Genomic DNA, 22,862 nt, shown 5'->3' on the forward strand with positions numbered 1-22,862 from the left:
CCTTCATAACTCTCCCCCAATATCAACCGTCTGTTCTTATAGAAACATACACAGTCTGTTTCCTTAAACCATCTGATCTCCATATCAACAGCACTGATTTCAGGAGGCAGGTGAGACGCAGCCTGCCCAGCAGCAGAGAAGATCCGTGCGAGCAGCGATGACGTCATGCGGCAGGCTTTCGATGGCAACGCCGCTTTCGTCCGCCATCCAGCAGAGGGCGGGCAAAGGTGCGTTGCTATAGCCTGTTCCACCGGCGGAAGTGACTGGTAGCCTCTGTTTTTAGCATTGTCCAGTGTGGAGAATGCTGGCGAACCAGACAAACGAGTTCTCGCCGAGAACGGAGCGTTCCAAGCTTTCGCCACTTTCATCATGAAGCTCAGGAAGAAACGGGGCGTGCTTCGAGCTGGGAGAAATACGCTCATCCGGGAGAAAGCTACCATCCAGCCGGGAACGAGAGGGGGGCGCTGGTGCAGACAACTCGAGGCCGAGATTCGCCGCGGCCAGCGTGAGCACTCGCATCAGCTCTTTTTTTCGATATCAGCCCGTCTTCTGGGCTTCTGAGCAGAAGGCGCGAGATCCGCGGAGCTCGCCCAACCCTCACTGCCCGAAGCTAGCAGAGAGCACGTGTCCTCTTCCTCCGACGCGGCCCTGAGATCCACTTCCTCGGAGGACGCGGCAGCAGACAGCGGGCGCTGACCATCGGGAAGCGATGCAGGGGAGGCCGGTGAAGCGGGGAGAACCGGCGAGCTCGGTTGAGCTGGAGGCGGTTCCGGTAAACGCTGGGATCGGCGCTTTTTACGGCGCTGCGGTGCAGCGGAGGATGCAGGCTCGGAGAAGAATGCCAGGCGAGTCCTCAGAGTCACCATCGGCAGTAGCTCGCAGTGAGGGCAGCCGCCGTCAGCGAGCGCGAGCGCTGCATGATCCTCAACCAGGCAGGAGACACAGATGACGTGACGGTCTCCTTCGCTGAGCGGGGCTCTGCATGAGCCGCACGAGGGCATCTTTAAAAAGACGCAGCTCTTTTACGAGTGTTCGTCACAGGGCGAACACACACAAGGATAAAAAAAGGATATAGGCGACGGAGAGCGCAGCAGGAACGGCAGTGGAAGGCGGCGAAGGCCAGCAGCTTCAGAAGTGGCTCGTCCCGCTGAGATGCTTATCAGACGGCGCTTGCTTCCTTCGTGATCCAACGATGCGTGAGCTTCGCTGAAGAGATGAAAAATCAGGTGAGTCAGCCTTTTCGAGCTCCTTTTATAGGGTTGGGCCACACCCGTTTTGGCGGGAAGTGGCATGAAGGGCGCGAAGCGCATCAGCCTGATGTTGCATCAGCCTGATGTTGCATCAGCCTGCGCTCGATAGGCTGTGCAGTTGCCGCAGAGCAGCCAATGAGCGAGCGAGCCGTCTCGCCTATGGCTGTGTGCTGCTGCAAATGCGCTTTACAAAAATTCTAAATTAAGGATAATTTTTTGCTTCAGTATTTCGTGAAAAGAGACTTTTCCCGTAGCGTCTTAGCTAAGACGCAGTACGAGAGAAATCTCGTAAGAGAACCAATACAAGTCCCATTATAACCAGTAAAACCATTACAAATTTTGTAATGGTGTCTATTGTTTTTTATCAGCAGGGGTTTTATTATTTTATTATTTTTATTACAAATATTCCCAAAATACAGTATATATCATGAAATGTCTCGATTATCAAAAATGTTTAAGTAAATGCATTTTGCACCTTTATATTTTATGTTAGTTGATCTGTATGGTTGATGCACAAAGTAGCCCAGTTACGTTAATAATCCTTGACTTAAGGTTTAACGTTTATTAACGTTAATTCATGTTTTAATTATCACGTGATGAGCTCACTGATGACTTCACCTCCAGTTTAGTGTGCTTTTGTAAATTTTGAAATTTGGAATGATCAAGCAGATCAGTGTTGATTTTCAGAGTGCCACTTTACACTAAGTGCAATAGCCTGCCTTGTTGGCAGAAGCTATTTACACTGACTCCCCCACCTACGTGTAGTTGGGCTTGCCAACACAACAAAAGACTATCAGCAAGCTACAGCTCCAATGGGGCAAATAGCGTGTGCCCTGGATGTTTTGACACGGTCACCGAGTTCAAATCTGCCTTTTGCCCTTTTCAAATCTCGTATCTCATCGAAAAGACATTTGTTTTCAATTAGAATGAAGGAAATAGAAAAGTTATTTTAGAAGATAAAGTAATGCGCATGAATAGGGTATGTGTAGGGAGGGCTTCATTTTCCTAGTAAGGTTGCATTAATTTTTTTTATTTATAATTTAAATGTAAAAATTATAATTTACACTCAACACTGTTGCATACGGTTTTATAATTTACTTTACTTCAATATTGAGATGCAGATAATTGCCACTATTTGAAATAAATAGTATAAATAGCATTTTATCACAGTGTAAATGGAATCTATAGCCATTGTTACACCTGGCTCAAAGATGTAACAAAGGGAGACGACACGGCGAAATCACACTTTAACATAATATTTATTACAACAAAACAAAATGACACATAATTGGAGCATGGCTCTGGCAAACTGCTCATGCAACAAAGAGCAGCCACCCCAACGAACTCTCGCACCAGGTTTAAATAACAGCCAAGACGAGCATCAGGTGTACTCCAATCACGCCTCAACCACAGAACCTGCCAATGAAAAGAATGAAACCAAAACACCCAAACCAACACAATCTTAACACACCCCCCTAAAAAAAAAAATCCCCCCCATCAAAATTAATAACTTACATACTTAAATGTCAACTTACATCAACTGGAGACCACAATCTCACTCCAACACAGGGGCACATGACAGAGTATCCGCCAAAACATTCTCAATTCCCTTGATGTGTTTAATCGTCAAATTATAAGGCTGTAAGAACAGAATCCACCTCATTAAACGTTGACTCTGACTCTGTAATGAGTGAAGAAATGTCAAAGGATTGTGATCCGAATAAATGACAACTGGGGACCCTCCCTCAACATACACATCAAAATGTTGTAATGCCCAAATCAGTGCTAGCATCTCCTTCTCAATAACCGAATAATTGAATTGATATGAATTAAACTTGCGTGAGAAATAACTGGATGACCGATACCACCATGATGAGTCTGGAGAAGAACCGCCCCAGCTCCCACTTGACTTGCGTCAACCTGAATCTCAAACGGAAGACCTCTTTGGGGCGCTGCCAAGACAGGGGCAGCAGGCAACAGCAACTTCACATTCTCAAATGCCCTTTGACAATGCGAAGTCCACTCAAATTTAGTGGAATTCTTTAAGAGATTAGTCAAGGGACAAACGACGGATGAAAAATTGGGGCAAAAACTGCGATAGTAACTAGCCATCCCAATAAACCTCATAAGCTCTTTTTTAGTACCTGGAATAGGGAAATTTTCTATCGCGCTCACCTTAACGCGCAACGGGCGCACCAAACCTTGGCCCACCTCTTTTCCCAAATAAGAAACAGTTGCTATTGCAAAATCACATTTAGCTAGTCACAGGCCGGAGTGGCCGACCCACCACCACCCCTAATGGCGTGTCACCTCAAGGAGCAAACCAGTAAAAAGGCAGGACAACAAAGTTAAAAGAATAAAAGTCTTTGCTTTATTAGGTTAAGAACAAGAATATTTAAGAGGCAATCGTCGTATCTTCTCTAGGCTTCAAGTGAGAGGGGCAGGGGAAGTCGTGGCCTAATGGTTAGAGAGTCGGACTCCCAATCGAAAGGTTGTGAGTTCGAGTCCCGGGCCGGCAGGAATTGTGGGTGGTGGGAGTGCATGTACAGTTCTCTCTCCACCTTCAATACCACGACTTAGGTGCCCTTGAGCAAGGCACCGAACCCCCAACTGCTCCCCGGGCGCCACAGCATAAATGGCTGCCCACTGCTCCGGGTGTGTGCTCACAGTGTGTGTGTTCACTGCTCTGTGTGTGTGCATTTCGGATGGGTTAAATGCAGAGCACAAATTCTGAGTATGGGTCACCATACTTGGCTGAATGTCACTTCACTTCACTTCACTAACGTGTAATGGTTCCTCTTCAGTGAATGCTGGACTCTTGACAGATGGCCGTTCGGACAGCAGAGCTTCACAACGGAATAAAGTGGACCTTCTCTAGGCTTCAAGTGAGAGGGGCAGGTAACGTACAATGGTTCCTCTTCAGCGAATGCTGGACTCTTGACAGATGGCCGTTCGGACAGCAGAGCTTAACAGTGGAGCGGCAAAGGCCAGGTAGATGCCAGGTAGCGTATAACAATTCCTCTTCAAGGAAGGTTAGACTCCAGGTAGATAGACACTCGGACAGCAGGGCTCCACAACATGGATCAAGTAAATCCTCGACCAACAGGGCTCCAGGCAGAGAAGAGGTTACGTATCTCACCAGCGTAGCTGTACACTCACAGGGCTCAGACAGAGAAGAGGTTACGCATCTAAAAAGCGTAGCTGTACGCTCACAGGGCTCAGGCAGGGAAGAGGTTAATAGTATTTTACCAGCGCAGCTGTACATTCACAGGGCTCAGACACAGAAGAGGCTACGTATCTCACCAGTTTGGTCTCTGGACGGTGTCAGTCTCTGCAGGACTTTCTATCGACTCCGGTACTTTGCCCCACAAAGCAGAAGAGACTGGAAAACCTCTCTGTATAACACCTCTTCAATAGACAGAGTCATTTAAACAACATAGTTCAGCGGCCCCAGCATGGGAGAAAGTGATCAGCAGTGATTTGGAGTGGAAAGCAAGCGCCACACTCACATAAATTCACCAGAATACTGCAAGGACTCACTCGTGCTCACTTAAACATTTGGACTGCAAAACAGACTCACGGTGCACCCAAAGCAATCCTCTCACCATCCAGCTGGCATTTCCTTCCCAATGGATTGAATAAGCAGGGGCTGCACACAAGTCAGTTTAACACTGTTGTTCACTGGCATCGAAGAAATCAGAAAGACATTTTAGTTAAATTCCGGTTTTCAGACACATGACTCAGCCTCCACAGTGGAAACGGCAGATCTTTATCTTCTTTAGAATTACAAAGGTGGTACTTAACTGTCCAATGTCGCCACGGTAATAATCAGAAGCCAATAAGGAGAGGAGTCGAAGCTCAGTCAAACTCACAGCGTTTTTTTCCACAATCCTCGTTATTCATTTAAAGAATATATTGCTCTTCCCCATTTTGAACTGTTAGAAGTCTTCACAATCTCTGCTCCACTGCCTGTATTCTACATTCTGTAGAGTCTACGACGGCCCCCCCTTCTCTCATTTAGAATGGCTTTTATAACCCTCTCTCCTAATACGTGTCCCAATCACAGATCATAATCCCAGAGTTTTCTCATCAAGCCTCGCCCGCAGCCATGATCTTCTCATAGGGAACCAGAACCGTTCTGCTGTCATTGTTCCCCAGGGGAACATATCCCAAAAATAAAAAAGTTCCGCCAGGCCGCTTGTCACTACGTGACAAATTCACAGTCAAATTAGCCTCCATCAGACGACAAAATAAATCTCGTACCAGTATCACATGCTGATCCCAGCTATCGCTGTAAACTATAACATAGTCTAAATAAACCGCGCAACCTTCTAGCCAAAGACTATCCGATTCAATAATCTTTGAAATGTCGCAGGAGCACTGCGTAACCCGAAGCTCATAACGGAATAAGAGTACAACCCCGAAGAAGTTATAAACGCAGTTATTTTCTGTGCTCGAGGTGTCAAAGGCACCTGCCAGTACCCTTTAAGTAAATCAAATTTACTAACAAATTTCGCTGAGCCCACTTGATCTACGCAATCCTCCATCCTCGGGAGTGGAAAGGTGTCAGGTTTGGTGATTTTATTAGTTTTTCTATAGTCCGTACAAAACCTAAACGTTCCATCTGGTTTTCTAACCAGTAAACACGGCGAAGCCCAACTTGAAAACGATGGTTTTGCAATATCATTCTTCAACATATACTGAATCTCTGACTCTAACTTCAACCGTTTTTCAAAAGGGACACGATAAAAGCGCTGGCGTATGGGTGAAGCATCACCCACATCCACATCATGCTCTATTAAATGTTTTTGATGGAACATCCCCAAATAATAATGGAAACTCACATATCAACTGTGACAGGTCTTCTTTCTATCTATTTTCTTTCTATCTGGGGTTGCAATTTCATAATTAAGATCGAACAATGAGCGCATAACAGTGTATGGTCCCACAAATTTGGCAAAAAACGGTGAGCCCACTAAAGGCAACAATGCTAAAACCTGATCCCCAGATTTAAATAACCGCTGTTCAGACTGACGATCAAACAACTTTTTCATCTTTATCTGCGCTTTTTCCAAATTTTTCCGTGCTGCCTGACCAGCCAAAAACAAACGTCTTCTAAAACCATTTACGTATTCAAGCAAACTTTTTGGGGGCTGTTTACCTCTTAACTGATCACCCACAACGGCAAGCAGACCGCGCACCTTATGTCCAAAAACTAAACCGTTGGGACTAAAACCCAAACTAGACTGTGTGACCTCCCTTGCAGCTAACAAAAGCCAGGGAAGTCCTTCCTCCCAGTCTCGATTTAATTCAACGTTCCAGCGCCCCCTGGCTTTGAGGATGGTACGCGCTGGAATGGTGATGTTGAACTCCCAACTGTTTTAAAATTTCCGCAAACATCTTAGACGTAAAATTCGTTCCCTGGTCACTTTGAATGACCTTAGGGATACAGAAAATTTAAATAAACTGAGACAGGGCTTTTACAATGGACTGAGTAGTAATATTACGCATCGCATAAGCCGCTGGATAGCGAGTACTTTGACACATTACAGTCAAGAGAAATTTACTTCCCGACTTCGAGGGAAGTAACGGACCACCACAATCAATTAACAGGTGTTCATCAAAGGTACCTCTGATGAAGGTATTGGATACAATGGGGCCGGATTCAGTGGTTGATTAGGTTTTCCGGTCACTTGGCATGTATGACATGTTTTAATAAATCGCGAGATATTTTTCTTCAATAATGGCCAATAAAAATGCCTCAAAACTCTGTCATTTGTCTTTTTTACACCTAAATGCCCAGCTATATCACCATGAGCCAATTGGAGTACAACATTTCGGAATTTCTCAGGTACAACAACTTGAACCTGTGACTCACCACCACACTCTTCACTCTGGGCAAGCCACTTACGCAACACCTCATCATGTACAAAATATCCAGTTGCGGCACTCTCCACATCTTCTGGTCGGAGAACAGCAGCAAACAAACCCTTCAACCCAAGATATTCCCTCTGGGCGATGACAAGTTCTGCACAAGAAATTTTAGACAAGAGAGACAATCCAGGGGCAACTGGCATGCTGGTATCAAACAATTCAACCTCATTCAGGTTTTTTTTCTTAGACTGCGTCACAACACAAGACGCATTCTCCACCTCTCGACACCCCTGAGCGAATAAGGATTTTGGAGAGACAATTGGTGAAGGGGACAGCACCGGCCACACACTCTCCCCAGCCAAATTGTTGCCCAAAATGATGTCACCTCCCTCCACAGGCAAAGAAGGGCACACTCCCATAGTCACTTCCCCATCGACTAACTGGGACTTCAAAATAAATTTATGCAAAAGGTACAGACAACGTTTGAAGTGTAATCCCTCGAATTAAAACATTTTTATCAATATATAAACTAGATGAAAATGGCAGTACGGATTCCAAAATAAAAGACTCTGAAAATCCAGTGTCCCGCAAGACTCTTACCGGTACTCTCTCATGTCCTTCTACAAGAGAAACAAACCCTTTCGACATAAATGGCCCATTTCCTGTATTGAGTCTATCTTCAAAACAACTCCTTTTTGTCACAGACAAATTTCCTTCAACGTCACCAGGAATATGCGGAAGACAACTCGTCAAAAGCACAGGCGCAGAATTTTTATTCTTGCCCCGTCCCGGTTTGCTTTTAAGCATAGGACATTCATTCTTCCAATGTCCAACTTCCAAACAGTAACGACACATAGAATCAGATATCACCCTCCGAGAAGGTGCACCTCGATCACGTGGTTGTGACGGTTTAAGATCAGAATGTCCATTTCCGCAACTCCCATAACTAAATCGATTCTTATGAGTCAGAACAAAATCATCTGCCAATGATGCAGCCTCAGTGGCAATACGAGGTTTATTTTCATTAATGTATACTGCAATTTGATCAGGAAAGATATTTTTCAACTGTTCAATAACTATCATTTCCCGTAACTCACCAAATGTCTGTACCTTGGATGTCATACACCAGCAATCAAAATGATTACTTAACTCCCGTGTAACCTCCACATGAGTCTGTCTCTCATTTTTCCTCCAAGTCCGAAAACGTTGGCGATAAGCCTCTGGGACTAACTCAAAAGCTTTTAACACAGCAGATTTTACACTTTCATACTTCTTTCTGTCCTCTACTGAAAGAGCAGTATACGCTCCTGAGCTTTGCCCACTAAAACAGATTGAAGCATAACTGTACGGTCGGTCTCTGGCCATCCCCGTTTGTCTGCTATGCTTTCAAATGACAAAAAGACATCAGGATCTTTCTCATTAAAGACAGGCAACAATTTCAGACTACTAATTAAATTAAAATAATAGTCTGCATCATTACCAGATAAGCTCCCCTCACCTCGAAGTCTCAGGCTCTCAAACTTTAATTGAAACTCTTGATTCTGTCGCTCTACTGCTAATTTCTACTCATTTCTCATTTTTTCAACTTCCATCTTCCGCTGTCTCATCACATCCTCCAATTTACATTTTTCTAATTCTATCTCTCGATCGTGCATCTCTTTTTCATGCAATTGTTGTATTTTAATAAGCTCTTTCTGCTCAAACGATAACCCAACAAATGAAATTGATTTCTGAGCTAATTTTTTCCAGACATAATTGGTAATATCTGAAGATCGCTCAATTTCTTTCTTATCATTTCTCGAACCTCGTCTTATCTCAATCGCTTATCAACACCACTTAATTCATACCGTTCCACAATTTCCCACAGCTGTTTCTTCGAACACAGATTTAACAACTCATCCGACGGAACTTTACAAAATTCTTCAATCTATGTCATAATATAACTTCATCTGCTATTGATTTTTGATAAAATGTATTATTGTTTATTTTGATAATATTTAATCTTTAAAATGTTTTATTAAATGTGTGTAATTTAATTTTTTATATTTTTTGTAGACATTTGTAATTTGTAAATACAGTAATACAATTTAATTACAATTTATTCATTTATTCACTTTTTATGTTTTATTAAAATCAAATTTTGACCCCTATAGTATGTCTTTTTTTATTTCCATAATATTTTGGGTAAGGGACACAAGATTACAATTCTGCTTAGGGAACCCATTTGGTCACAGCAGCCCTGTTACTTACATTCGTACATCTTCACTTTCTGATGAGAGAATCAGCCAGAGAATTCAGTCAGCCAGCGCACGGTGACAAAACAACGTGTTTCACCGATGACTCATCTGAACGCTTCTGATTGGTTCTTGCATTCATAAGCTCAACAGAATCGTATGGGATTTGTTATAATGGTGATGTTTTTCTTTATATACAAATATAGTTTACAGGACATACTGCGCATTTCACCCAAAATTGTTTGGTGTGATATGATTCCAAATTTAAGGGGGCCAAAGGGGGGCCAAGCTTGTTGACAGGGGGCACTGACCTGATATTCTGACATACATGAAAGCAGTTTCTGTTCTTTCTCTTTCACATGAAAATTGCATTATTTATAATTATATATTTTAACTAGCTAACCTGTGTCTGTTAACGTTTCTTTCTATCATTCACTGTAACAAATGATCTTGAAACAGCAGTAGGTTTCTGGCAGACACTGATCAATTCTAGAAAGCGTGAAACTTCCTTGAGATCCTCAGTTAGGGTTTGTAGTACTAATGTGTTTACTAATACTGCCCTTAAACAACTAATACTGCTAATAATGTGAGTACTAATACTGAGAATTAGCTGTTTTCCAGTCAAAATGAAGAAAGATTTTAACCCCTTGGAAAAGAAATTGTGACGAAATAAGTCCAATGATATGATTTTACAAAAATGACTGTTAAAATCACAAATATCAGAATTATTTCCTGATCCTTTTAAATCCAGCACAAAAAAAAACAAAAAACAAAAAAAAAACAATTTAAATCATACAGTATACTCTTGACAAATGTTCTTGGGTGTTATACTCACTATTAAATGTTGTGCTCCTTGACCACTCCTAAATTAAAAAAATAATATTATTAATATTACTAACAACATGTTAACAACAAAAAGTTACTTTTATCAGTTAAACACCTATTATCAGTCCCATATATATAGCTACATAGATTACTGTATAAAAACACTCTTAAAATGTGAGTATTTCATGAATAAACAGCGTACCTCTTGGATTTTGGTTGTGTGTGTAGTAACTCTAATGACATCACTGTGAACAGTGTAGTTCAGCTTCCCCACGGCTGCGCATTTCATCTCATACTCCATGTCTGGACTGAGATCTGTCAGAGTAACTGTGTCATGGCTCTGTAGCACAGACTGAGCTTTCCAGTCGTTCTCTTCCTTCATTTTGTACAGTACCCTGATCTCTTCTGTTACAGGACATGCTGGAGACACCTTCAAAACCACACTGTGACCACTGATCTGTTGAATGACTGGACAAGCTGGTTCTGATGGAGGAGTAAAGCAAGTGGCTTCATCAGATCCATTCTCATAGAAGAGAATACAGGAACCAGGATGGATTGTGTGCTCTTTTGAAGCAATCAAAAACACTGTTGACTGATCTCCATTTGAAAGTATCAGATCTTTAAATATGTTCAAATGCTTTTTCATTGTCTCCCTAATGCTTCCTGTGAGCCATGTTTGAGACCCTGCATTGGGTTTCTTCTCTGAATTTCTCTTCACCATTTGAGGATTCAGGAAATTTTCTTGATCAGAAAGCAAGTCGTCTGGCAGATCAAGAGAACTAAATGTGTAGCACACCAAACTCTTTATGCTAATATCTAACAAAAATGAGTCTAATTTATCATTCACGTCAGCTCCGCAGTCACGCAGTTGTTGAAGAAACACATCAACTGCTTTTAATTCATTTTCTTTCACTGTGAGCCACACTGTAAGTTCACTTTTGTTAAATGGAGACTCCTCATGGGCTTGCAGAAGGTCTATCAGAGCACTTATATCTTTTTCACAGGCTTGAATGGACTTAATCATTGATTTAATTCTGTTATGTAAATCTTGTTTGTAGGTTTGGCAGTATCTCATCATGTCTTGAATCTTCCTGTGAATTGCACTGAATGTGATTGCACTGTTGTGGTCCATGAGTTCACTGCACTTGTTTTCAGTCAAGCTTAGTGTTTCTAAGACAGACTCTGTGGCATCGATGAGTTTCTTGTCTATGACTCTGAGGTGGATGACATCACTTTGAACGGTGTAGTTCAGCTTCCCCACGGCTGCGCATTTCATCTCATACTCCATGTCTGGACTGAGATCTGTCAGAGTAACTGTGTCATGGCTCTGTAGCACAGACTGAGCTTTCCAGTCGTTCTCTTCCTTCATTTTGAACAGTACCCTGAGCTCTTCTGTTGCAGGACATGCTGGAGACACCTTCAAAACCACACTGTGACCACTGATCTGTTGAATGACTGGACAAGCTGGTTCTGATGGAGGAGTAAAGCAAGTGGCTTCATCAGATCCATTCTCATAGAAGAGAATACAGGAACCAGGATGGATTGTGTGCTCTTTTGAAGCAATCAAAAACACTGTTGACTGATCTCCATTTGAAAGTATCAGATCTTTAAATATGTTCAAATGCTTTTTCATTGTCTCCCTAATGCTTCCTGTGAGCCATGTTTGAGACCCTGCATTGGGTTTCTTCTCTGAATTTCTCTTCACCATTTGAGGATTCAGGAAATTTTCTTGATCAGAAAGCAAGTCGTCTGGTAGATCAAGAGAACTAAATGTGTAGCACACCAAACTCTTTATGCTAATATCTAACAAAAATGAGTCTAATTTATCATTCACGTCAGCTCCAGAGTCATGCAGTTGCTGAAAAAACACATCAACTGCTTTTAATTCCTTTTCTTTCACTGTGAGCCACACTGTAAGTTCACTTTTGTTAAATGGAGACTCCTCATGGGCTTGCAGAAGGTCTATCAGAGCACTTATATCTTTTTCACAGGCTTGAATGGACTTAATCATTGATTTAATTCTGTTATGTAAATCTTGTTTGTAGGTTTGGCAGTATCTCATCATGTCTTGAATCTTCCTGTGAATTGCACTGAATGTGATTGCACTGTTGTGGTCCATGAGTTCACTGCACTTGTTTTCAGTCAAGCTTAGTGTTTCTAAGACAGACTCTGTGGCATCGATGAGTTTCTTGTCTATGACTCTGAGGTGGATGACATCACTTTGAACGGTGTAGTTCAGCTTCCCCACGGCTGCGCATTTCATCTCATACTCCATGTCTGGACTGAGATCTGTCAGAGTAACTGTGTCATGGCTCTGTAGCACAGACTGAGCTTTCCAGTCGTTCTCTTCCTTCATTTTGAACAGTACCCTGAGCTCTTCTGTTGCAGGACATGCTGGAGACACCTTCAAAACCACACTGTGACCACTGATCTGTTGAATGACTGGACAAGCTGGTTCTGATGGAGGAGTAAAGCAAGTGGCTTCATCAGATCCATTCTCATAGAAGAGAATACAGGAACCAGGATGGATTGTGTGCTCTTTTGAAGCAATCAAAAACACTGTTGACTGATCTCCATTTGAAAGTATCAGATCTTTAAATATGTTCAAATGCTTTTTCATTGTCTCCCTAATGCTTCCTGTGAGCCATGTTTGAGACCCTGCATTGGGTTTCTTCTCTGAATTTCTCTTCACCATTTGAGGATTCAGGAAATTTTCTTGATCAGAAAGCAAGTCGTCTGGTAGATCAAGAGAACTAAATGTGTAGCACACCAAACTCTTTATGCTAATATCTAACAAAAATGAGTCTAATTTATCATTCACTTCAGCTCCAGAGTCATGCAGTTGCTGAAAAAACACATCAACTGCTTTTAATTCCTTTTCTTTCACTGTGAGCCACACTGTAAGTTCACTTTTGTTAAATGGAGACTCCTCATGGGCTTGCAGAAGGTCTATCAGGGCACTAATATCTTTTTCACAGGCTTGAATGGACTTAATCATTGATTTAATTCTGTTATGTAAATCTTGTTTGTAGGTTTGGCAGTATCTCATCATGTCTTGAATCTTCCTGTGAATTGCACTGAATGTGATTGCACTGTTGTGGTCCATGAGTTCACTGCACTTGTTTTCAGTCAAGCTTAGTGTTTCTAAGACAGACTCTGTGGCATCGATGAGTTTCTTGTCTATGACTTTGAGGTGGATGACATCACTGTGAACAGTGTAGTTCAGCTTCCCCACGGCTGCGCATTTCATCTCATACTCCATGTCTGGACTGAGATCTGTCAGAGTAACTGTGTCATGGCTCTGTAGCACAGACTGAGCTTTCCAGTCGTTCTCTTCCTTCATTTTGAACAGTACCCTGAGCTCTTCTGTTGCAGGACATGCTGGAGACACCTTCAAAACCACACTGTGACCACTGATCTGTTCAATGACTGGACTGGCTGGTTTTGAGGGAGGTGTGAAACAGGTGGCTTCATCAGACCCACTTTCATACAGTAGAATGCAGGAACCTGGATTGTTTTTAATCTCTTTTGATGAAACAATAAATTTAGCTGGTTCACATGTTTTTGATTTGATCAAATTTTTAAAGATTTTCAAGTTGCTCCTCATAATCATTTTGATGTCAGAAGTGAATCCAGTATTTTGTCTGGAATCAGACTCATCTTTGTTTCCTTCTGTTGAGATACTCAGGAAGGCCTTTTGTTTAGAAAGGAGCACATCTGGCCACTCAAATGATGTGAAAGTGTAGCTAACTACATTTTCAACTTCCAGATCCATTAAACTTTCATCTAGGTTCTCTTCCACTGTGGCTCCAGAATCAATGAGCTGCCTGAGAAGTGTTTTAATTATGCCAGAATCCTTCTCTTTTTCTTTCACCCACTTCTCAAGATCACGTCCTCTAAATGTACCTCCTTCATGATCATGCAGAAGCTCAGTCAGTGCTGTTTCCTTTTCTATATTCCCACGGATTTTTGGCAACAAAGAGCCAACTTTCTTTATGAAATTTAATTTATAGTTAGAGCAGTTTTGCTTCATGTGCATTATTTTATCACAAAATCCAGCAAAAGCCAAAGATGGTGTGTCATTCAGAAGATCACTGCATTTCATTTCAGTTGTACTTAATGTCTCAAATACTGATTCAACATTTTTAATTAGACCTAGGCTGATGTCTTTTTGAAGTTTTGCAGCACGTGAATGTAGTTTGTCCAAGGGAAAAAGCCACACTCTCAAAGGAACTGCAAGTTCCTTTTTCTCTCCCAGCAGTTTTGGAAGATCAGCAAAAACCTTCAGAGCATCTTCAAAAGAGGCTGGATTAGATTGTAACCGGAAGTCACCATAAAATTTGCAACTGAATTTTTGAACTGCAGTCTCCTGCTCGTCATTCAAGCTCAGATCAATCTTTGCGTCTACTGAAATGCCCTTTAGTTTATCAAAGGCAGCTTTTAATTCACCTTCTACTTTGCTTTTGTCTTCATCTGATGCAACTTCTCTATCAAAAACAAAGCAAGCATCTGCCCCATACAGCACAGCTGTCACCACGTGTGTGGCTGTATCATTATCAAACACTTCATAGTGAGCAATATTTCCAGAAGCCAGGTGGTTCATGGTCAGTTCTTCAAACTTGGTGGTTGAATGATAATGCAGGGTCAGTCTCTGCTGTTTGAATGACTTCTTGGTGTCACTGAGATACTTGGCTGCTCCACTTACATTGATGAGTCCACTTAAAAGGCTTAATTTAAGACAGCCATCAATGTTCAATAAGTGAGATTTTTCCTCAATGGAGTCTGAAGCTGTAACATTGAAGACTGTATTAATTTGAGGACGATCCTGTATACTCTGCTGCAGCTGCTCTTTATCCCATAGGGTGATTCCTAAAAATATATTAAAATTGAAAAAATATAGGGTTAACCAATAAAAATGCATCAGTGGGCACTTTCCCCCTTCATCTTCCTTAATGATGATGTTTGCTATTTTTTGAGTTGTTTGTTCTCTTGTTTATCTCTTTTTTTAAAATCCTGATAAGGTACCTGGTATTAGCGCATCTTTTCTGCAGTCATACAGCATCCCCAGATGAAAGGGTCTCCCCAGAGCTGCAGTTTCAATAACATTCACTCCCACTGAATCCATATTCATCGGAGAAAAAGTAGACCAGTACTACTGTTATTTATCCTGAAAAACAAACAAGTTTAAGATGCTGTTATTAGAGCAAAAGAGTCCAATATTTGCTGTATATATTTATGTGTGTGTGTGTGTGTGTACTTATTTATGCTACCAAATGTCCCCACAAGAATAGTAAAACCTGATTTTTTTGGACATTGGGAGGACTGCATTAAAAATAATAAATTATGTTTATCTGAAAGTGTAAGAATTAGTGATGTCAAATAAGTAATTGCGATTAATTGCATCTGTGACGAGTGGGGCGGGGCCGAGAGGCGTTAGAACGGAGCGAGGCCGGTGGAGTGATTGGAAATGAGCGACACCGGCTCCACTCACCGGTCTCGAGTCCCACGGACAGTGAAGGACTAGAGACGACCAGGCCTGGGCTTTGTTTTGTGTTTGGTTTTTATTTGTCAGTCAGTCGACAGTCGTCCGCGAGGGGCTGTCGTGCTCTTTTTTTCTTTAATTTGTCATTAAAGTTTGAATGATTTTTTATATGAATTATATTCTTATATTGAATGATAAATATTTGAATGTCCGCCGGTTGCCGCCTTCTTCCCGAGATTATGAAGTTTATAGTGTTACAGTATCCAAAATAAAAGTTCTTGTTTACATAATGTGTGTGTACCAGTGATGCGCAGGTTGATCCAAAATGAGCGGGTGCCTGCGGTCAAAAATATTTTTAATGATATTCGGGTCGCAGTCGGTCAGGTCGTTTGAAATAAAGATGCCAATTAAACCTTTGTAATTAATATAGTACTAGACACAATTTCGAAATACATAGGCCTACACTTTATTGGCTGAATAACTGGCGCGAAGATGACGCACGAGCTCAGTCTGCACGTAGAGATGGAAGTGGCACAAGAAAAGGTGAAGACGCTGTTTTTGGTAAAACATGATTTTGACGACTTCATTAAGTTTTGTTTTATAGAAAACTCTTTAACCCTCTGGAGTCGATTAACGCGTATATGCGTTATGAGTCATTTTCTCCTGATAACCCCGAAAAGAACTTAAAACTCAAAACTCAGTTTTGATCGTAAGAGCAATACATCAATCGAATCTGTAAAGGGTCTACTTTCTTTTGAATACAGACATAATAACAACAGAACTTTGTGCACTTATAAAATAAAGATAACAAAAAAGGTGTGCTGTCTGCAGCCTTTGTCTGCGCTGATCTTCATTTACAAACACGTCATTAAAATGAACTGTAACTCCGTGAATACTCAACGAAGAGACATGAGAGATATATCTATAGAAAGCTTGACATGTCTGCTTTTAAACTTAACAAGTACCACTGAAAACAAATATTCTGTGATAAAAGTAATCCATATGAAAACAACGCGATGTTCGTTTTTCACGTCTCCCTTCATTATATCTAATGTGACCACGACCCTGCGCTGAACGCGCTATTCAGATTCAAACTGAAGCGCGCGGCTTGAATACGCCCACACAGAAGACAAAGCAGCGAGACTGTTCTTCAAGTTTTTTTTTTTTACTGTTTGCTTCGCGATGAGAGGAATAAGACATAATTAGCCCCGAAAAGATGTGATGTGGTTGAGGATTTGAGATTTGGATTTCCTCAGAAAAAAAGGATGAAGTGCTTTATTCAGCCGAGATCATAAACATGTGTAAGTCTCTTTTTATTTATTTATATACTTGTACTAGTTTTCACATAATGTCTAAACATTTTACTAGTTAGACTTTTTCCAAAGACTTTTTCCAAAATATAATTCCTGACTAAATGTATAATCAAGTGAAACATTATGAAGTTTCAGTAACAATGTACAATACTATACCATTCAAAAGCTTGATGTAAATAATATAAATGTAACAAATAAATGTAACTGTAACAAATGTAACAATGCTGTTCTTTCAATTTATCCCCCCTAATAAACCTAAAAAAAAATATTCTCAGCTCTTTTCAACATTAATAATAATAATGATGATAATAATAACAATAATTGTTTTTTTTGTAGAAAATCAGATTGTTAAGATAAAGATGTTTGTTTTCTATAAATTGTATCTTAATTTTGATCAATGTTTTAACAATCAATTACCCGAATTTTATAAATTAGAAGCAAATATATAGCAGACAATGTAATGAGGCGCCGGCACGATCACTTGCATGGAGGGCGCCGAAACTCAGCTTGTGCCTCACAGATTTGAGAAATATAGGCTATATATTACAGACAGCTTGAAATGTCTACTTTTAAACTAAAATATTAAAACCAAAATAAATAGGCTACTCTCTGATTATGTAATCCATATGAAATGTGCATTTCTCTCTGGCATGGCGAGTCCGCATCGTCAACTTCATCTTTGCAGCAACACAGAAAACACCAGTTTATTACTAAACAATTAAATGTCTCCTTGCATATTTTCGAACCAGGCCATTCTGGCTTGAGCGAGACCCCATGGAATGAGCGAGCAGAGCGTAATATATGGAGAAATGCGCTCTCCGCTCTCAAGCTCTGATCGGAAAAATCCCGAGCCTCACTGTCTGTGGAACAGAAACATCAAAATAGACATAGCCAGACTAGACTATTTTAGAACAAATTATGAGCTTATTGACGATTTATTTTTCTATAATTCTTGTCGAAATTTGAATATATTGGATTTTTTTTGTTTGTTTGTTTTTTTAGTTTTCTTTTTTTTTTTTTGCCTAGTTCCTATGTCTATGGCCCAATGACGATATGATAAGCATTTACTACATTTAAAAAATGCGGGTCAGGAAGCGGGTCGGGTACAATATTTTCTTTTCCTTTTTGCGGTCCGAGTTGCGGTCGGGTTAGTTGAAAATGACGGTCGGGTGCGGGTTATTAATACATTGACCTGCGCATCACTGGTGTGTACTATGTATATTTATTATGTTCATAAAAAACACACACATGCATGTATTTTTTTAAGACAAATATGTTACGTTTATATATATATATATATATATATATATATATATATATATATATATATATATATATATATATATATGAATATACATATATACATGTAAATATTTTCAAAATGTATGCTTTGTGTATTTATATATAAATATTTAATGTATACAATACACACATAGGCTATTATGCAAACAAAAACTTTATTTTGAATGTTCTTAATTGCAATTAATCATTTGACAGCACTAATGAAATCCAAACATGCCTTCTGTAAGGGGATACAAAATATATAGTCTGTTCAGTAACATAAGTAAGTAGTGCTTATACTATAGCTTCTGTCAAGATGATTTATGACTTTGACCTTTGACCTTTTGACAGGTTGAACTTCCAGTAACCTTATGATGGATGGGTTGAACTTTCCGAATGAGTTCATGGGTTAAACTATGACCCTTTCCCACGCATCGATCATGTGGTTTTGACAGAAGCTTTTACCCTATTGACCTAGTTAGTTCTAAATGATATTTTTTGATGGGTAGTTTTAACGGTATAGGAAACCCTCCCCATGCATCGATCATGTGGTTTTGACAGAAGCTGTTTGAACTTTGTGTCAGTTAGGTTGTTTGAACTTTATCCCAGTTATACGGTTATGTGTGTGTGTGTCTCCCACTCATTACATTCATGAGCAGTATATAAATGGGATCGGTTATTTCACATTTATATATGTGACATTCAGTATAATTTATATAATCTAAAACAATTAAAGGTAAAAAAAACCTTTTTAGTTATTTCACATTTATATATAAAACATCCTATAATTTATATAATCTAAAACAATTAAAGGTTGAAAACACATTTTAGTTATTTCACATTTATATATAAAACATTCTATAATTTTATATAATATTTATATAATTTATATAATATAATTAATTATCATGCTAAAGTTGAAAAACATGCCGTTCTTTATATTCTATCTTTTATATAATATACATAATCTAAAAGCAATTTAACTAAGGTTGAAAAACATTCTGTTCTTTGAAAAAAAAAGGTTATAAATTCAACTATATAAAAAATATACTGAAACCGACTTTTACAGATAAAACAAGATCCATTCTACATTTTTTAGAGAGCTGAAAGAGATGTTTTCACATCAGCTTTGATCCTGACCCTCTGTGTCCCCAGTGTCTGTGTTTACACGCTACAGTACACTCTCGTCCGAATTTACTACAAAATCATAATATCTTCAAAGCCATTTTTTTAATTAAAACCAAATGTATCTCATGCGGGAGTACCATGTTTTTGACAGTTTTCTGACGGTTCACCTATGAATTACGGTTGGTGCGCGGCTAGCATCTCTTGTACCCCTCTCTCTCCCTCTCATGCATTCATTCGTTTACAAGTCTTATTTTCTTCTTTTAATGAATATAAACACATTATACATTCACAAACAATATAAAAACAAAACATTTACATTAGTTTTAGTCATCACTAAAAATATACATTTTACCACGATCGAGGAAAAAATATATAATTGAACAGAACGAAGAATATGGTCTAATTTTTTTACAGTATATGATGCCTTTAAACCATATTACATTTCATTCCTGTAATTTTCTTCATGTTATGCTGCTTTATCTCATCTGCTGATAGAGATATTTTAACACTTTGTTCATAAAGTATGCGTTATTTGACTTAATATCAACGCATCTAATGTCCCAATCACCAGCCAGACTGTTGTATGAAAAATACTTTTATTTTGAAAATATGACCACGTCCTGTTGAAAATACTTTTATTTTGAAAAGACGAGGATATCCTGTTGACACGTGTATTGTTCCAGAGACAACAAATAAAGATATAAAGAATTGATGGTACTGGCGTCTTTATTCCGGGTGTTGTACAAAGCATGTCTCCATTACCAGCCTTTCCTCTAGGGAATGCACTTCATCTTATACAATACATTACTGCCACCTGCAGGCATCAATCAGTACTCATCACAATAGATACTCATTACATCTCTTTTCCTTTTTTTTTTTTTTTACACATTAGATTCACAATTACTAATAATTCACATCAGCCCAACTGTTAAAAAAAAAAAAAAGTACAATCAGTTCATTTCATTTTTTTTTTTTTTTTTTCATAAGTCCATTCGAACAGGAGCTTTTCGAACTCGATTAGTTCTCCTTAAAAGAGGCATGTCAGTCTTTGGTACAGATAACTCGAGTTCACAAATTTGTTCTGCAGAACTACACATACCTGGAGATAGCATTTCATGACGTTGCAGATCAACAGGGGGCATTTCACAAGACTGCAGTTCTGAAGACAGGGTTGGCTCATCAACAAGAGGACATTTTTCTGCAGTCTTAAGCAAGCTCTGTCGATTTCTCCGCAATTTCTGGCCATCTTCTGTTTGAACCAGATATGATCTTGGGTTTACCTCTTTTAGGACTGTAGCTTTCCTTTTCCATCCATTAGACTCCGCAATTCTAACTGTATCTCGTTCAGAAAGAGGTTTCAAATGTCGAGCTCCCTTGTCATAATATTCTTTCTGCTTCTCTTTAAGATGTTGCATCTCTTTCAATGATAGGCTGTTGTTTGCGGTTTTCAGGGATACTTTTGGCAGTGTATCACGCAGTTTTCGGTTCATCAATAACTCCCCAGGAGATAATCCACAACTGAGTGGAGAAGAACGGTAACTCAGAAGAGACAGATTTATATCAGACCTGCTTGCTGCGGCTTTTTTCATAAGTCTTTTTACAATTTGTACCCCTTTTTCTGCTTTACCATTTGCCTTTGGATAAAGTGGGCTTGAAGTAGTATGTTTAAAACCATACTGTTCCGCAAACAGTTTAAATTCACAACTAGTGTACTGAGGACCATTGTCACTTTGCACAATATGAGGAATTCCATGCCTTGCAAAGATGCTTTTCATGCGTTGAATCATGTCATTCGATGTTGTATGATGGAGCTGTTCAACTTCAGGATAATTGGAATAATAATCGATAACCACCAGATAATCCTTACCATTCAACTGGAAAAGTTCAGTTCCAACTTTTTGCCATGGTTCAGTAGGATGAGCAGCTATCATCATAGGTTCTTTGGCCAGTTTATAATGATGACTTAGACAGACGTCACACTGATTGATGTATTTCTCAATGTGCACATTAATTCCTGGCCAGAAAACAGCTTGTCTAGCTCTTCTCTTGCATTTTTCGATACCAAGATGTCCCTCATGAATTCTACGAAGCATGTCGTGGCGCATTGATACTGGAATGACAATTCTGTTAATTCTCAACAGCATGCCCTCAACCACATTCTGTTCTGCCCTTAAAGGAAGGTACTGTGGACACTTGCCTTTGATCCATCCATGTTGAAGGTAAGCAATAACCCTCTGCAATTCAGCGTCCTTTGCAGTTTCCTCTGCGATCAATTTTAACATCTCATCTGAAACTGGTAACGCTGAATACACCATACTCACATGTATCTCAACTTCGTCCATTTTGCTGATCTCCGAAGATACTGGTGCTCGAGACAGTGCATCAGCCACAATGATATACTTTCCAGGTGTATAGACTAGATTCAGATCATATCTTTGTAATTTCATCATCATGCGTTGAATTCGAGGTGACATATCATTTAAGTTCTTTTGAATGATGGAGATTAATGGTTTATGATCAGTCTCTACTGTAAAAGTATGTAATCCATAGACATATCCATGAAATTTTTCACAGCCAAATACTAAACCCAAAGTCTCCTTTTCTATTTGTGAATATCGTCTCTGTCATAGATCGAGAAGCATAGGCCACAGGTCTCCAGGAATCCTCAAAGGCCTGAAGAAGCACCGCCCCCAATCCATCCTGAGAGGCATCTGTAGAGATCTTAGTTGGTCGTGTGTGATCAAAAAAAAACAAGGAAAGGTTCAGTAGTAAGAGTCTCCTTTAACTGCTTCCATTCTTGATCATGTACTGAAGTCCAGACAAACTCCTGATCATTTTGTAACAACTTTCTCATATGCGTAGTTTTAGCTGACAAATTTGGCAGAAATTTTCCCAGGAAGTTCACCATTCCCAAAGCACGCAGAATTCCCTTCTTATCTGTAGGTGGAGGCATATCAAAGAGGGCTTGCACTTTTGCTGAATGTGGCTCCACACCTTTTGCAGACAGCTTGTCCCCTAAGAACGTGATCTCTGTGACTCCAATTTGACACTTTTTCTGATTGAGCTTTAAATCATGTGCTCGAACTCTTTCCATAACTTTTACTAATTGCTGATTATGTTGTTGAATGGTGGACCCCCACACCACAATATCATCAATATATACTCGAACACCCTCTAGACCTTCAATAAGAGTTTCCATGGCTCGATTAAAAATCTCAGGAGCTGATTTGATTCCAAAAGGAAGTCGAAGAAAACAATATCTCCCAAAGGGAGTATTAAATGTACAATACTGGCTACTCTCAGAATCCAATCGGATCTGCCAGAATCCTTGAGATGCATCTAATTTGCTAAAAAACTTAGCTCCTGACATGTCACTAATGATCTCTTCACGGGTGGGTATCTGGTAATGTTCTCGTTTGATGCTATCATTTAGGTCTTTAGGATCTAAGCACACTCTTAAGTCACCATTAGGCTT

General features: G+C 39.9%; 2 protein-coding genes across 2 annotated transcripts in view; both read right to left on the reverse strand.

Moving 5' to 3' along the window:
* The window catches only part of si:dkey-27p18.3 (uncharacterized), a 162,956-nt gene that overhangs the window by 8,632 nt on the left and 131,462 nt on the right, over positions 1-22,862 (reverse strand). The gene's annotated exons all lie outside the window — the stretch shown is intronic.
* On the reverse strand, positions 2,647-15,343 carry LOC132140161 (uncharacterized). The gene is made up of 4 exons (XM_059548973.1): positions 15,209-15,343; positions 10,430-15,052; positions 7,129-7,278; positions 2,647-2,666 (listed from the first exon to the last, which is right to left on the reverse strand). The coding sequence occupies exons 1-4, from the start codon at positions 15,312-15,314 to the stop codon at positions 2,647-2,649; spliced, it is 4,899 nt and encodes a 1,632-aa protein (XP_059404956.1). The 5' UTR covers positions 15,315-15,343.

Source organism: Carassius carassius, chromosome 5 (genome assembly GCF_963082965.1).
Source record: "Carassius carassius chromosome 5, fCarCar2.1, whole genome shotgun sequence".
NCBI lineage: Eukaryota > Metazoa > Chordata > Actinopteri > Cypriniformes > Cyprinidae > Carassius > Carassius carassius.

Coding starts and splice junctions, on each gene's coding strand:
- LOC132140161 (XM_059548973.1), bottom strand. CDS start 15,314: ATGAATATGGATTCAGTGGGAGTGAATGTTATTGAAACTGCAGCTCTG. Junction 15,053..15,208: donor AAAAGATGCGCTAATACCAG/GTACCTTATCAG, acceptor ATATATTTTTAG/GAATCACCCTATGGGATAAA. Junction 2,667..7,128: donor CCAGAGTGAAGAGTGTGGTG/GTGAGTCACAGG, acceptor TTTCATTGGCAG/GTTCTGTGGTTGAGGCGTGA.